This window comes from Idiotropiscis lumnitzeri, chromosome 11 (genome assembly GCF_059441095.1).
Source record: "Idiotropiscis lumnitzeri isolate Australia: NSW breed Sydney's pygmy pipehorse chromosome 11, RoL_Ilum_1.0, whole genome shotgun sequence".
NCBI classification, from domain to species: domain Eukaryota; kingdom Metazoa; phylum Chordata; class Actinopteri; order Syngnathiformes; family Syngnathidae; genus Idiotropiscis; species Idiotropiscis lumnitzeri.
The window spans coordinates 6,640,901-6,656,452 of NC_142401.1; the positions used below are offsets into that span (position 1 = coordinate 6,640,901).

At 46.0% G+C, this 15,552-nt stretch overlaps 3 protein-coding genes and 1 long non-coding RNA gene across 4 annotated transcripts; 3 read left to right on the plus strand and 1 right to left on the minus strand.

Moving 5' to 3' along the window:
- Positions 1 to 464: 464 nt before the first annotated feature.
- map1lc3a (microtubule-associated protein 1 light chain 3 alpha) lies at positions 465 to 2,427 on the plus strand. The gene is made up of 4 exons (XM_088309812.1): positions 465 to 687; positions 1,008 to 1,063; positions 1,168 to 1,274; positions 1,560 to 2,427. Exons 1-4 carry the CDS (start codon positions 648 to 650, stop codon positions 1,735 to 1,737), a joined length of 381 nt encoding a protein of 126 aa, XP_088165938.1. The 5' UTR covers positions 465 to 647; the 3' UTR covers positions 1,738 to 2,427.
- eif6 (eukaryotic translation initiation factor 6) lies at positions 2,428 to 4,392 on the minus strand. The gene is made up of 6 exons (XM_088309811.1): positions 3,959 to 4,392; positions 3,788 to 3,873; positions 3,509 to 3,684; positions 3,247 to 3,423; positions 3,000 to 3,184; positions 2,428 to 2,868 (listed from the first exon to the last, which is right to left on the minus strand). Exons 1-6 carry the CDS (start codon positions 4,063 to 4,065, stop codon positions 2,859 to 2,861), a joined length of 741 nt encoding a protein of 246 aa, XP_088165937.1. The 5' UTR covers positions 4,066 to 4,392; the 3' UTR covers positions 2,428 to 2,858.
- Positions 4,393 to 4,745: 353 nt separating this feature from the next.
- On the plus strand, positions 4,746 to 5,887 carry LOC148327092 (uncharacterized). The gene is made up of 2 exons (XR_015845858.1): positions 4,746 to 5,043; positions 5,138 to 5,887. It is a non-coding gene; the product is annotated as an uncharacterized LOC148327092 (long non-coding RNA).
- Positions 5,888 to 6,528: 641 nt separating this feature from the next.
- On the plus strand, positions 6,529 to 14,704 carry sack1c (scaffolding CK1 anchoring protein C). Its single transcript, XM_088309810.1, has 5 exons — positions 6,529 to 7,323; positions 8,376 to 8,543; positions 8,643 to 8,767; positions 11,523 to 11,750; positions 13,006 to 14,704. Exons 1-5 carry the CDS (start codon positions 6,739 to 6,741, stop codon positions 13,934 to 13,936), a joined length of 2,037 nt encoding a protein of 678 aa, XP_088165936.1. The 5' UTR covers positions 6,529 to 6,738; the 3' UTR covers positions 13,937 to 14,704.
- The last annotated feature ends 848 nt before the right edge of the window (positions 14,705 to 15,552 follow it).

A 15,552-nucleotide genomic window follows, 5' to 3' on the forward strand; every position in this document is an offset into this window, starting at 1 on the left:
GCCTCGTTTTGATAATTCTTCTGCTCATGATCAAAACTGATTCTGCTTCATTAAAATAGAACAATAGAAAATATGCAGGCATTATTTTTGTGTCGTGGGTGCATGACGTGATGGGAAAAACAATTTCTATTCCTGATATTTTCGAGCAACAACTTTTTTAATTAGCAATACAATCTAGAACTGCCTAAAGCTGATCAAAGAAAATAAGAAGCAGCCTCATTTTAGAGAATATTGTTAAGCAATTTCAATGTAGTTCACTAAAGCAAAAAATGTACTTTTATTTTTCATCTGCTTATGTTATCATATTGGCCACTCCCATGGCGGCTATATTAACCTTTCTAGGAAAGGGTCTGTTGCCATGTAAAGAGAGACTTGTGATTGTATAAAGTGTGAAGTGAAGCATTAAGAAAGTGTTTGTTTACAGCGGGCGGCAGGGAAGCCAAATGCTTCGGAGTCCGAAGCCCCGCCCACGTTGGTGTTGCAACAAAATGGCGTCGCTGTCGTTTACATGGAGACGCTGACGTCACTAGCGCATCGACGTCTTTGTAGTTTGCGGCGAACGAAAGCTTGCTGGCATCCTTATTCCTCGTCGCTCGAGATAGTGACTCCAAAGTATTCCCAAACCGCCATAAAAATCTTCTTCCACGATGCCGTCCGACAGAACCTTTAAGCAAAGGAGGACCTTCGGTGAGTGGAAAAACAAAAACAAGCGACCTGGCGGCCTAACCAGCTAGCTGGCCTGTTTGCCAAAACAGTGTTTAGAATTCTGGTGTTACGATTTCATTAGAAAGCCTTTTTAATACATGTTTGGCCTCATAATCGGCTCGGTTAGCCTAGCCTATGGCACCCCTGAGTGTTTATTTTTAAGGGGGAATAAAGAGCATGCAAATAGGACGTTAAGCTAAAATTGGAAGGGCTGTGACGTTACTCCAACTGCTGAAAAGTATAACGAGAGGAATTCTCCGATTTGTTCTATTCATGTTTTATGTGTGAAATGTGGTCAACAGCTGAACGATGCAAAGAAGTCCAACAGATCCGAAAACAACATCCCAACAAGATACCCGTATGTACACACACACACACGCAATGACTCACGTGTTTTTTTTACACGACTACGCATGCAATTCGTGTACATTTTTCAACTGTGTGTGCGTGTGTATGTGTCAGGTGATCATGGAGCGTTACAAAGGCGAGAAGCAACTTCCTGTTCTGGATAAGACAAAGTTCCTGGTTCCAGACCACGTCAACATGAGCGAGCTGGTTAAGATCATCAGGTATGCACACACTTTTCATGTTCTTGTGTTGTGATTGGACAAGTGGACAAAAGGAACATTTTTCTTCGCAAACTGATGCGATTTCTGTGTTTTACAACGGCTCAATACGATTCATGATTAAAATAGGTGTTGGTTACTTTGACCTTCACTTAATTGTTGACTTGATTAGTTTATATAGATTAGTTTATATATTTCCTTTCTTTTACGTATTCATGGTGGTCTGGAACATATGCTGATTCTAGAGCGTTCCCGTATAAAAGGGCTAACTTCAGCTCTCACCACCAGGCGTCGTCTGCAGCTGAACCCCACGCAGGCCTTCTTCCTGCTGGTCAACCAGCACAGTTTGGTTTCCGTGGCGACGGCCATCTCAGAGATCTATGAGCAGGAGCGCGATGAGGACGGTTTCCTTTACATGGTGTACGCCTCTCAGGAGACCTTTGGCAATGCTCACCATTTCTTTTAAGCTATTATCTTGAAGGGCAGCAGGAAGCAGCTAGCACATTCACGCAGCAGCTTGCCGGTGGTTTGTTGGTGCCAGTCTAATTTGGGTTTCCCAAATAGCAAGCAAAAAGTCTGCAAACAATACTTATGTGCTCCCAATTTCCTGCAAAATGTTTGGTGTTGAGCACTTTGCGAGTGTTATCTCGTATGAGCGGCAAGAGGACGAGCGACTCATCTTTCTGTCCGTCACTACAAGCCGGTGGCATAACCACATGAACAAGAGGCGTTATTTTTAGGAAACACAATTTTTGCAGTGGTTGGAAATCAATGTTAGTGCTCATGCTTACACACGCACACAATATTTATAATCTCACACGCTAGCGCACACGTTAGTGACCTGTTTTTCTGCTCTTTTGCATGCACAGACAAAAGCTTGATCGTAAGTTTGGTTTTTTCTGTCAACCTTCATTTGAAGTTTTGATCGGGCTCACTTCCTGTTTGACAAACGAGCGTCTAATGTCTGATGTTTTATCCTTGCCGGGAACACTACCAACTTAGCATGGCCACTAAGTTTTTAAATGTTAATTTTACTCTTGAAATTACTGAAAATCTAGAAACCAAAAAGGTGAAAAGTGGCGCTTGTGTTTCAATGATATCATCATGTAAATAATGACCTAGACTTACTTCACAAATTAAAACGTTGAGAAGTGGACAGCTTGTTTGTGTTTTTATTGCCATCAAGTTTGATGTAAACTCAAAAACCCTCAGGGGAGGTCTGAACTTTCATTTGGTGAAAAGACAAAAAAAAAATCTTTTGGAAAAGTTTGGGAAGGGCGTAATGGCCTCACAGCATGTTGGTGCCTTCATTTTAAGTGAGGTCAAACTAAAGGTATGTTTCTAAAAAAGTTGAGTGAAGGCTGTGATGACAGCACACAGCATGTTAGACATGTGACCTCATGGCTGATGGCCATTAATTGCCACATGTTCCCCGCCAACTGGAACAAACAGTCGGATGGGGCAAATGTGTCACTTCCTGTGGTGCTGCCCCCTTGTAAGATTATCTTGTTCAACCACTTAATGATGACACACCCCAAAAATTCCCTAAGTCCAAAATGTTGATAGGGCGTGTGACTGCTGCTCTTCTTACGCCAAGCTGAACATAGAGAGAGACACATCACTTGACATCAACAATGTGTGCCAGTTTAGTTTTAAGTGCGTGTGATTAAGTGTGCATGCCAAAATGCGAGAGTGAACCAATGTGTGAGTGCATGTAGCATACGCTACCTGTCTATAAGCGAGTCCCTCATGGTGGCGGTGATGGTGGATGGCCGCGCGTCGTCGCCCAGCCCAAAGACGCTCTCAATGACTGACATCTCAGTGCTGGTGGTGTCCAGTCCGCAGAAGGCCGACCAATCGTTGACCACCATTCCCGCGGCTATCACCTCACTGCCCCGGTTCACCGTGCCCGTCTGCGTCACACGCGGGAGTCAGAGATGCCTAATTGCAAGTGAGGAGGCATAGGAGCACTCACCACCAAGGGGACCTGCAGGAGCGATGACAACTCATCCTGATCCTCAATGGACGTCTTGGGGTGCACCAGGCCGCCCCGGTTGCTGAATGCGCAGTAGGAACCCACCAGAACCTGATCGGCCACCGTATGTCGGAACACCTCCACCTTCAGTGTGTCGCATAGAACCTCCTCCGTCTCCTGTAAGGGATGTGGGGGGATGGCAAAGCCGTCAGCCCGTGCAGTCAGGAATGGGACATGCTCGTGAACGGGCGATCGTTCTGACCCTGTCCAGGTCTGGATGGACAAGCGCCACGTAGTCGTTGCACGCAATGACGTTACCAAGCGCAGACAGACGCTCTTCCACCCTCTGGATGCTGACCGATGAGGGAAGGCAATTGCGGATGTGCTGCAGTTCCTGGTCCGTCGTGTTGTTGGGGACAAGCAGGCCGTGACGGTTCCCTGCCGACGCACGCCGTCAGGTCGCCGGTCAGCGCATGTGACGACAAATGGCGGAAGCGACGGCAAACGGCGGGAACGACGGAACTCCGTGCCAGCGACTCACCCACACACATGCGTCCGATGATGCGACATCCCGCGATGGACGCGTGGACCACAGGGATGCTCTCGGACAACTCGCCTTCGAATACGCTGAGGAAGGACAAAGAGCGCATCAGTGACGTCACGCGGACGGGCTGCCAGCCAACAGAGGCGGCTACGTCATCAGGCCGCTTACCTGTAGAAGTTTTCCGCTCCGCCGATGCCCACTAAGCAGTATGTGTTGGTGAGTTTGGCGAAGCAGCCGATCTCGTTGTTCTTCTCGAAAGAGGCGCGTACGGCCATCGCGTCGCTAAAAGCCTGACTGATACACACTGGGCGGAAAAGAAAACGGTGACACAGCTCGGCCTTAGCACGTCAGCTAGCAAGCTCACTCACGAGTGGCTCAGTTGAACACGGGGACGCCACGCGCGAACTTAAGCGAACGGTCACGTCAAGTGTTGCGGGCGGGATCAATAAAAGCCTCTGTAGGACAAAATTGCCCTCAAATTTTCTTCTTCTTACGACGTGCGCTTGTCTTCTGCGGCCTCACGTGCTCACTTCTGCTCTCCTTGTAAGTGATGACGTCGACACGCGGATGCCTTAACGCGATGACGTGCTTTGAACCGGAAGAACATTCAACAAAATATTTTTGTTTGAATGCAGTCAACAAGAGGACGCGCGTGTTTAATTGGAATCCAAAATTTTGTTTTTAGTCCTTCACAACTCGCGACAAAGCACCCCCTTGCATGTAGATTCTACTCTTGTCATTTTCCCCAATTTTTATAAAATGATTTAAACAGAAATACATACAGACAATACCAGGATGAGTACACCATCACGGTAGATAGAATGAAAACAAAAAAGATTAATACAAAATTTAAAAATGATTCAATTGTTGTCCATATGTGCTTAACAGCACAATCTTGGCGCTCATTAAGACCCCCTTGAGCAGTGTGAACCAATTCCGTCAAAACAAGCGCGTGACGCGCCACGTTTATGATGTCACGGGATTAAATCTCTTGCTTTTGGCTACCCCCAACTCTCGTTGTCGTTTACATTGCTGTATTAGAAGCTGGCGCCGTTTTTTCCGGGACTTTGTTAAATGAAGATAGGCTCCCGGATTGTTGTTTTTGTCTAAACGCGTCATCACGAGGTGCAAGTCACGATGTGAGTGACTCATCTCTCCAATGTCGAAAATCTTTGGAGCCAGCCTGAAAACAGGAAGTAGAACTCCGTGTTTCAAGTGCGCCGTTAAGCGACCTCGAAGCGCGTCAAACGCAGGTCAGACCTTTGGGTCGGACTTTTTGTTCGTCATATTATTCGAGATATAAATCATGTGACGTATTGACGAAGAATATGTATTATTGTGCTCAAGAGAGAAGCAGAATGGGAGGGCAACAAAGTCAGCCAGACCAACAAGAACAAGACACGCCCCCCTCTGGCATGCCTCAATCGCAAGGTCACACACGCACACGTCAGCGTACCCGTGACAGTTGAGTGAAGCTAGTCAAGTGGTGTTGTGCTTTCAGGTGAGCTGCCGCAGTGCATGATGGGAAACAGGAAGGTGGACGACATGCGCTTCTTGATCTCGTGTACCAACTGGTACTGATGACCACACAGCATGCAGGAACAAGTCTATGGAAAGCGACACCAATGCGAACAGCGGCGCGTTGCTGCAAGTGGCTCATTCTTACGACAGCTGAGGTCAATGTGGCGGACGTGAGACAGGCGAACGCTTATCGGAATGTCTGTAGTCCACATGTCCCATTGCCATAGCACGCATGAACTCATTTGGAGATGCAAGATATTCCCTACCCATGAACGTGTGATTTGACGTTGAAGGTTTATTGGAGGCCAATGTGTTGTGCCTTATAATTTCCTTTTTTATTTTATGTGACAATTATTTTTCAAATAGATGCAACCTCGCAAAAGAGGCTGGTGTTAATGCAGGGTTGGTCAGATTTAAGGTGGAGCACCCCCCCACACACACCTTCCATTAGTCCCGTATGTTGTTTGCCCATGTGGCCCTCTTTTGTGCTCTATGGCATGTGCTTGTGTCTTGTTCTCATCAACATCCTTGTGAAAGTTGACTCAGTGTTTAGTAAAGAGGAGGAGGAGCCACTGACATCATCATCTTTGCACTCTTTTTCATTAGCAAATTAAGAGTAAACATGGACAGAGCACAATCTCGTGATGGACTTGGAAATGTTTATCCACACAACTAGGGGGCAGTTCAGATAATCGATGGATGTTTATTCCTAAATTATATTCCCGCAATTAATGTTTATTTAAAAGCATATACTGTTTATTTGGTATTGTTCCAACAACAAGCCACTATCATGACATGAATAATTAGGACATAATTACACCTAAGCACAGAGAGGCAAAAAAATGTTTTATTGATTATGCTACTCAATAAATGGATACAATTTTATTTAGTATTTTATTGTATATTCCTAAACCACTTTCCTGAGATTACTGTTTATTAAAAAATTATACTGTTTATTTGGTATTGTTCCAACAACAAGTGATTATCACGAAATTAATAATTACGGCATAATTACACATAAGTTCAGACAGCCAATGAAAGGATTCCATTATTACGGTAGTTATGTATTTCACAACGCTTCAGTGTGCTGAATAAGTTTAAAAGCGGAACGGTCAAAATTTATTTGGAAGCTAAAAAAGACAAACTTGGCGGTGTTCCGCGCGGTTGCTTTCATTGTGAAAGTCTCAAACAAACGCGTTTGCAATCAGCGGAAGTGACGTTGGGGAAAGGGGGTGGGTGCTCGGGTGGCTGAGTGACAGCAAAGGTATCAACAGGTGATCCGGAACCTGCCGAGCGACACAGCAAGCGACTGGAGAGTCACGTCACGTCACTTTCTTCCTTCTTGCGCTCTTCCTCGTCGACGCCGTCGCATTTTCTCGGCTCCAATTTGGGGAGAAGTCGGATGAAAGTTTGCTTGGCGACCAGCCATGAGTTCGTCGGAGAATCTCCGTCCGGCCCCCGGGGGCCGCAAGCCGCTCGGCAAGCTGGCGGCCCGCCTGGAGGAGCTCAAGAGTCCGTGGCGACAGGTGTCCTCGCTGGAGCTCAGCCACAACGAGGCCGCCCGCCTGGCCACCGACGCGCTGCTCGAGCACGGCGAGCGCGAGTACCGCCGCGTCCTCACCGAGGAAAGGGAGCTCAGCTTCCTGTCCCAAGCCGAGATCGTGTACATCACGCGTCACCGGGACCCGGGCAGCGACAGCGATGGCGCGGCGGCGACTGGGAGCGGGACTGGGCCCGGGCCTGGGAGCGGGAGCGAGAGCGGGACCGGTTCGTCGTTGGAGGAGGATCAAACCGAGGCCGGTGAAAACGACACCGGCGATGACGTCACGTCGGAACTTACCTCCGGGACTTACTTTCCGACAATGACCGACGACGAGCCGCCGGTCCTGGAACTCGGCTGGCCGGACGCCCCGCTAAGGTACGGGCCCTCGGAAACGCAGATCTACTTCCAGAGGGAGAAGACCGTCAACATCAAAGACAGAATACGCTCGCTCATCAACCAGGCCAAGAAGGTACGCGCTAGCGCACGCGCAGACACGCACATGCACTGAGCGTAAAAAAGAATGGATGAGAGAAAGAAAATGATGCACGCACATAAAGAGAGAAAAGAAGCCTTGGAAAAGAGAAGTACAATACAAGGGACACCTGTCATTTACCGATGCGGCTCATTAGAACTGTCATGAAAAGTTTTTTTCCCCCTGAAAAAATATGCAAATAAAGGGATAAAGACGCAAATACGCAGTATTTCTCGCGGTTAATTGGGACCCAAACCCCCACAAAAAGTGAAAAACCGCGCAATAGACTTTGTCATTTAAAAATTATTATTAGTTTTAATTCTTATTTATTTTTTAAATTTTGAGTGGAGTAACGCTTCTATTACACTGTTGCGACCACTCTGACATGGTTCCCAGATCTTCTAAATACTTACGCAACAAATTTACCTTGTGCGAGATGATCTAAAAGCCAACATTGGAAACGTGGCTGATAACTATGTTAAAGTTCTTAATCCTAAAATGTTATCACCTTAACTAAAATCCCGCCGTGCATTTTAGCCAAAGTTCCTTGTTGATGTTATTTTGCATAGCAAAGGTCAAACAATGATTACATCGGGCGACGAAATGTAACGTCACCATGATTACTTCCGGCAACAAAGTCACATCAAATGCGTGCTACAAGCAAGACTGTGCCTGAGGGAATTTACACACGCGCACGCACATGCAACGGCATAATTTAAATATATGTATGTATAGGAAAGGGGTTCCCTAAAGATAAACCAGTTACACATTTTTTAATTGGTATTAACAATTTCTATATATGTATATATGTAAATGTATTAAAAAAAAACTGACATCCTTCTTACGGCTGATGAGTATGTGCATCACCTTGCGTCAATTCTACTTCCCATATTTCACATTAACCAAATTCAGACCACTTTTTGGGACAATTTTGTTTGGTGGTAAGCCTCAAAGTTTAGTCTTGACGCCACTTGTTGCTCAGACAACAAAGCTTCTTCCTCCTTACTGACTGACCTGTCTGTGCGTGCGTGCATGTGAGTGCGTTTCAGGTGATCGCGCTGGTCATGGATGAGTTCAGCGACGTGGATTTGCTGTGTGACCTGATGGAAGCGTCCAGCAAGCGCAAAGTTCCCGTCTACATCTTGCTGGACCACAAGAACCTTCACCTCTTCACCGACATGTGCTCCTCTTTGGACGTGCACGGCGTCAACATGAGCGTAAGGGGCTTCAAGTCAGGCAACGTCGCCACACGAGCGCCTCTTGTGCTTCCTCTTCCTCATGGTCACGCTGACTCCCTCTTCCTCTTCCTCTGGCAGAACATGCGCATACGCAGTGTTTGCGGTGACACATATTGCACGAAGAGCGGCAGGAAGTTCAGCGGCCAAGTCTTGGAAAAGTTTATGATCATCGACTGTGAGGAGGTCATCGCCGGATCCTACAGGTCACTCATAGACACACGCTAGCCTCGTTTTTCTTCATCACCTCCCATAAATAGAAAAAAAATATTTGTTCATTTATTGATAATGTGAAAAGGAGAGGAAAAGAAATATCCGTTTAATCGAAACAATGTAAACACTATCCTTAAATCAGACAAATTTGACATTTGTGAGCTTTTTCATAGTCTTTCTCTTGTGTAGTTGGACAGGTGAGGAGAGCTCTCAGCAAAATGCATGCCTTGGAAGCAATTATCTCGGGTCAAAAGGTTTTATATGAATTTCAGCTTTTGTGTAATGCGGAATAGCCATAAATTATTTATTTATTTATTTATTTAGTTATATATTTATTTATTTATTTTTAATGAATGAATGAATGAATTAATTAATTTATTTATTTATTATAATTTTTTATTTTTGGAGGGTGGGAGTGTTGATCCCTCAATATAGCAACCAAATGGCTAAATGCGCACTATTGGAGCTCCTCTCTATTGACAACAATGTTGAGTAAGCTAAGTAGGTAATGCAAACTACTCCATAAAATAAATCTAAATCGCCCTGACAAATTTATTTGAATTAATCGATAAAATAGTCATAAAAATACGCAAGAAATGTTATTTCGTGAGCATCAGAAGTAAGGGCAAGCTCAATTTGACTGCCCACTTCCTGTTTCCTGTCGCACAGAATCGGTATAGTTAGCGTGACTGTGCGCACGCTGGCTGGAATGAAGGGCGAGGCTCCACCTCCCCATCGGCCTGCCTTAAGAATTTCAAGCTTGCCAGCTGGGTGTGTCTGCCAATCACTTTCACATCCTCAACACGCCTTCGTATCATCGAATTTCGTGCTGGATGCATATAGATTGGCGATGTCGGGCGGAAAGCCCAGAATGCCCAAATATGGCCGATTTCCTATTCTTCGCAAATGGATACTATTGGTCGGTCCCCACTTGACCTGTTGCGTTCACATCGCCAACTGAAACCAACCAACAACCAAACGAAAGTGTTAAACATTGCTTGCGAAGAAATCTTTAATTCTGTTGATATGATGGAATGCTTGGCGCACGCTCTTTTGTGCCGCCGTAGCTCCCGCCTTCTCCGTGGCAACAAATAAGCTACACTTCTGACGAGTATCATTATCACACATCGAAAGTGAAGAAGGACTTTTGATATAAAATAATGTAGCCTTTATTGGTCCCATAAGGATTAGAAATAGTGGGTACAACAAAAAGACATTTGACAAAACCAAAATGCGGTTACCAAAATAGAGCCCTGAGTTGCAATTTTGACTCTCTGATGAATGTGCTTTCATATATTTGTTTTCTTTGCTACGGTTGAAATCAGAATGGCGAAACGATAGTTCATCCCTAGAAAGCGATTTTTTTTGGATGCTGGCACACTGAAATGTAAAAAACTTTGAGTCAGCCTGCAACTGCGTGAACCCTCAAAAATATTCATCAACCATTATGGCGATCGAGTAAAAATTGAGTTATTATTTTTATCCTAGTACGCCTCAATAAGCTTCGCGCGGTAATGAATTCCCCCAAATGAGTTGTCGGGCTACGTGTCCTCTGCTCCCTCCCTCGAAAGTCTTCGCTGACCTCCTGTAGCGGAAGAGAATCAAGTCAGAACATCAAGCGCGGTCCAAGTGTCGTAGTACATCATCGTGAGGCGGGCACCGTTTTGTTTGCTTTGGCTGGCGACCAACAAAACAAGTTACAAGAATTTCAAGCACAGTTGAAAAGTGACAAGCCGTCATTCCGGTTGCTCGAGGTTTGGATCAACGCTGAACGCTGGCGGCAGCCAAATCCAGCAGACTCCACGCTCGCTAATCAGGTCCAACACGCTAACCGTATGTGTGCAGGATGTGTATTCATGTATATTGTATGTACACGGCATGCATCTATAAATAGTGTCGGAAAAAATATTTCTTTGTACTTGTGAGGAGTCTCACAAAAAGGCAAAAAGAAAAGGAAAACAAAATACTTAAAACTGATTTTGTGCATCCTTCGACATCCAGCATAACAACTCATTTACTCCCATTGACGGCTAAAGACGTCATTTTATTTATTTATTTTTTTAACTCAGCTGAGTTAATCATGTATGTTTTATATAACATGACCCGATCAAAACATGCATCCGCCTTCGTGCTTGCTTGGCGCTGACTTCACTGCTTCCACCATTTTGTTTTGATATGCTACTTTTGGTGTTAAAACAAGACGTTCTTAAATGTATCGATACATGGTTTTATGAATCGAGATTGGGCTATGAAAAGGAAAATCGATATATTGATTTTTTTTTTATAAACCCAGCCCCAATTTTATCCCATGTTGATATTATCAATATTTTATTAACAGTTATCATTTTATAGTAATAATTGAGTTGTGCAGTTCTCCTATTATAGCTTACAATATCCTTCAAAAACTGCCACTCAGTAATGTTTTGACATATTTGATACAAATATGGACCTTCAGACAAATTGCGCAAATCGCACAATTTGTCGTGGTTCCCATTCAGCCGAATGCAACGCAACGTTGCTCTGTGAGCTGATAGGCAATGTAGATGCATCGAAATTAAAAACGGAATCAATTTAAAACACAAATGCATGAGAATTTTGCTGCGTAGGCTAACGCTACGCTCGCTGCAACTCAGCAGCCGTAGTAACGCTCACGCTGACTGCTGGAGTGACATGATGATTTTTCAAACTGCTCATGTTTGACTTGTTGATTGAAAGTCTTTTTGTGTGTGTGTGTGTGTGTGCACGCAGCTTCACCTGGCTGTCCTCCCAGGTCCACAGCAACATGGTGATGCATTTCTCAGGCCGCATTACGGAGTGTTTCGACCGCGAGTTCCGCTGCATGTACGCCGACTCTCTGATCATCGAAGGTTTCTACAACGAAGACGAGGAGGGCCTCCCGTACTTCCCGGCGTACCAAACGCCGTTCATGGTGACGGGCTTCACGCCTCTCATGAAGGCCAATCTGCTTTCAGACAGGTACGCACGCCATCGTGACATCTCTTGTGGCGCATTAAAGGCGACATGCTGCTGAAAGGGACTTTGGAATGTATCATATGCAAATGAGTTGTTGGAGTGTGTGGAATGCCTGCAGCCCGCCCACCGAGTGTCCCATGACACAACCCAGTCAACTTTTAGTTTTCGGAGTGGAGCGGAAAGCCGCTGGTTCGCGAACCAATGTAATGTTTTCCACTGAAATGAATGGAACTGGAATGAATATGTTCCAGTTGTGATATTTACCTTATTTTTATGGCAATATGGTTAAAACAAATACATCACAAAATGAGAATTAGGGAAAAGGTGCTCTTAAGGCGCTCACAGACTTCTCTTGGTTTTCTCGGCACTCAGGACCGCGACGGGACAATACGAGCGGCTTATTTTCCGCTACTGAGCAAGAAGTTGCCTGGTGTCTTTTCTCGCTGGTTGGGATGTTTTCTAGCGCCATCGGAAGGCCCTGGCCTTCCTTATGATGAGGTGGCCATGTCATACAAATTTCAAACAACCTGCAGTGGCCTTCGCCGCAATGTCCAATTACACGCACACATTTGCTGCTCAATACTGACAACTTTATCGATAGAGGTGTTTTCACCAACGCAATATCCCTTGTCGCTTTACCAGACTGACGTCGTACCAGTAGCGGTTATTGAACATTTGCAAATTGGCCATCAATGTCGCAACGGCCAACGCCCGCCTCAAACTAAATAGCAAACATGAGCCTCTGTACCGATGCCAGAACTCGAGTATGAATGGTTCTCAGGTTTATTCAAAGGTTACTTCTTGACCTATTTGTGAAAACACGTTTGTGAGCGAACTCGTCAAAAATCTAGCGAATTGTGACATCACAGTGGGGCCAATCAATATAAGAAGCAGATTTTCAGCCATTCATCTGGGAGTGAGGTTGGTGGAAACTTCAGAATGACACCTTTTCAGTCTCACAGCGTGAGCATGAAGAAGCCAAAAGCGACGGGAGCGGTAAGACCAGGTTCAGAACTCTGGCCTTGCCGTGTGGCCTTGGCACGATCGCCCTGTTTAATTGTGTGAATGATTAGTCGTATGTACCCTGTGATTGGCCGCCGACCAGTTTGGGGCTGACCCCGCCTCTCGCCCAAACTCAGCCGAAGTAGACGCTGGCGTCCAAGATGGCACTATGTCTCCTTTAACGTGTTTTTCGTCATTGGCTGTGGTGTTTGGGTTTGTCTTTGCGGTAACGACCCGTTCTGGTCCTCATCGACAGGCAGCGGCCCAGTTCCGACAACTCCAGCAGCCAATCGGGCAGCAGCTTGTGCAGCGTGAAGGCGGCGCCCGGCCTGATGTCCAACCCCGTTTACAAGGTGACCCAAGGTCACGATAAAGCCGACCCGCTGTCCGCTCACCTCAGTCTGGAGCGGCGCGGCGCTGAGCGGCGCGGCGCTGAGCGACGGCTCCAAAACTTGGTATTGCCGCACACCACCTCTAACGGGGCGACCAATCACAGTCCGCTCTTGGAGCGCCGCACTCCAGTCTACGGACTGGAACGGACTAAACCCAACCCAGTCGACATCATGTGGGCCCACCGGGCAGGTGCGCCTTCCAAGTTCCAGGCTCTTGGAATGTACGAGCACAAACTCAACATGTTCCACCCGACGCCGTTGCCACCTCGCTTACACCAGAGCCACACGCCGCCACCGCTCGTGGTACCGGAAACCAAACTGGGCATCAAGCACAGGAGCTCGTCCAATCAACTCCTCAACAAACTGTCGGACTTCTTCCTGCCGCCGTCGGGCAAAGACCAGGCCAGGTCAGCCTCGCCTCACGGCACCGTGGGATGGGGGGGGCCCGACCTCTCGCAAAGCGAGCCCGAGAGCCAGCAGGCACCCCCGCCCCCGCCCCCAATGCTCCAGATCTCAAAGCAGGACCAGAACCTAAAACAAGACAAAAGCACCCGAGTGGAGCAAAGCACCCAACAGGACCAAACAGCCAAGAAGGACCAGATCACCAGGCCGGACCAAATCACCAGGCAGGACCAGACCACTAAGCAGGACCAGATCACTAAGCAGGACCAGATCACTCGGCAGGACCAGAAGCGCATGACTCTGGGCCACAGCAAGCTGGATCTGGTCAACCAGTACAACAAGATGAAGACCAAGCAAGTTTACAGTCGCTTTGAGCTCAAGAGCTCCCAGTGACGTGTCGGGGCAACTAACCCAGAGTGTCGCCAAGACACCCAAATACCAGGAACTTGTCTGGAAAGCCAGAAGGAACGTAGCATAAAAATAAAAAAAACAAAACTAAAAACAAACATATTCATTTTCGAAGAGTTCTCTTGGCCTCCGATGGTGTTATTGGATCGGGTCTACAAGATGAAGACCCGGCAGGTTTACACAATCACCTTCTGGTGAGCTCCTTGGGCTTGATTTGCGAAAGGTTCTGGAGTGCAAAAACCGCCACAAACTGGATTGCTCTTGAACACAATTGGAAGCGAACATACCGACCGGGCGCAACCAGATCGCAATGGCCGATGTGGAAAAAATTTCCACCCAGTTCATTTTGTGTTGCAGGTGGATGTTTTTTTAAGGTTTACGCCTGACGCCTGCGCTATGCAAAGAGTCTTTTAGGGGCGTATTCTCCCATCGGCGCTTCCGTCAATTACTTTCTTGCTCACATTCAAACCGCAGCCATTCTCCCATCCAGACGCGAGCAACATGCGTAACCTGGAAATCATCCACATGTATTGGGGGGCATGTATTGTATATGTGGCAGTATATTAAAAAAAATTGTGTCGAATGGGCTTCCGGCTGCAATCGAGGGGTCACTAAGTTAGAGGAACATCTGTCGTCAACGTTCGAGTGAGCGGTGCAATTTGGGACCCCGAAACACGCGAATGCCAGGAACTCACCTGGAAAGCCACGAATCAACTTTGGGATTTTGGTTGTAAAAAGTGGAGTGCGTTTTTTTTTTTTTTTTTTCCTTTCAGTTTCGCAACAAACTCCCAACTGACATTAGTCAACGCTTCTTCCAATTTTTTTTTTTAGTTCTACAAATCATTTTGGCTATTAGGGTTTTTTTCAGGCTCATTTTGAAATAGGTTCCTAGTTTTCTCCCGCAACCTAATTTATCGTACAGCCTGGAAAGTAAGCCCGTACGCCACACGCTGTGACACAATCCGCACGTCTTACACACACTAAGGCCAAAAACAAAGTTAGCGATCGCCAACTATTGCAAAGCACGAGGAGGCTAGGAAACAAGCGCACATAATTCTGCGTTGCAAACACGTAGGCTTGACTGTACATACTGTAAATAGGCGGAGCACCTGCAGAGAGTTTCGTGGAATTCCCTGAATTGCTTCCTGAGCATAACCTGTCCTCAAATAACGAGTAACTTGACACTTTGCCCTTGGCGGAGGTCATGCAGAGGTGTGTACATATTTGCAAAGCTCTATTCTATGCAAACATACATTTTGCACAAGAGCGCCGAGTTGTTTGCCTTTTTGCTTAAGTAATGGACACCATGGAAATCCAAACAAACACCTTCATCTTATTGACTTAGCAAAACTGGATTTTCACAGCAACTGGTTTCATCTTGATCAAGAAATGCGTCAATGTTTGTTTCCTTTTGTGAATGGACAACATCAAATATGTATTTTTTGGTCATTGCCTTTGTAACAATTAAAAAAAAAAAAGTGAATTCAACATTTGGTATTTAATCATTTCCATCAGCGCTTTGGTTGTTCTTCTCAGATTGTGAGCAAGTTTTGAAATATTTCTTCCCATCTTTATTTTTATTTCTTTATTATTTATATTTC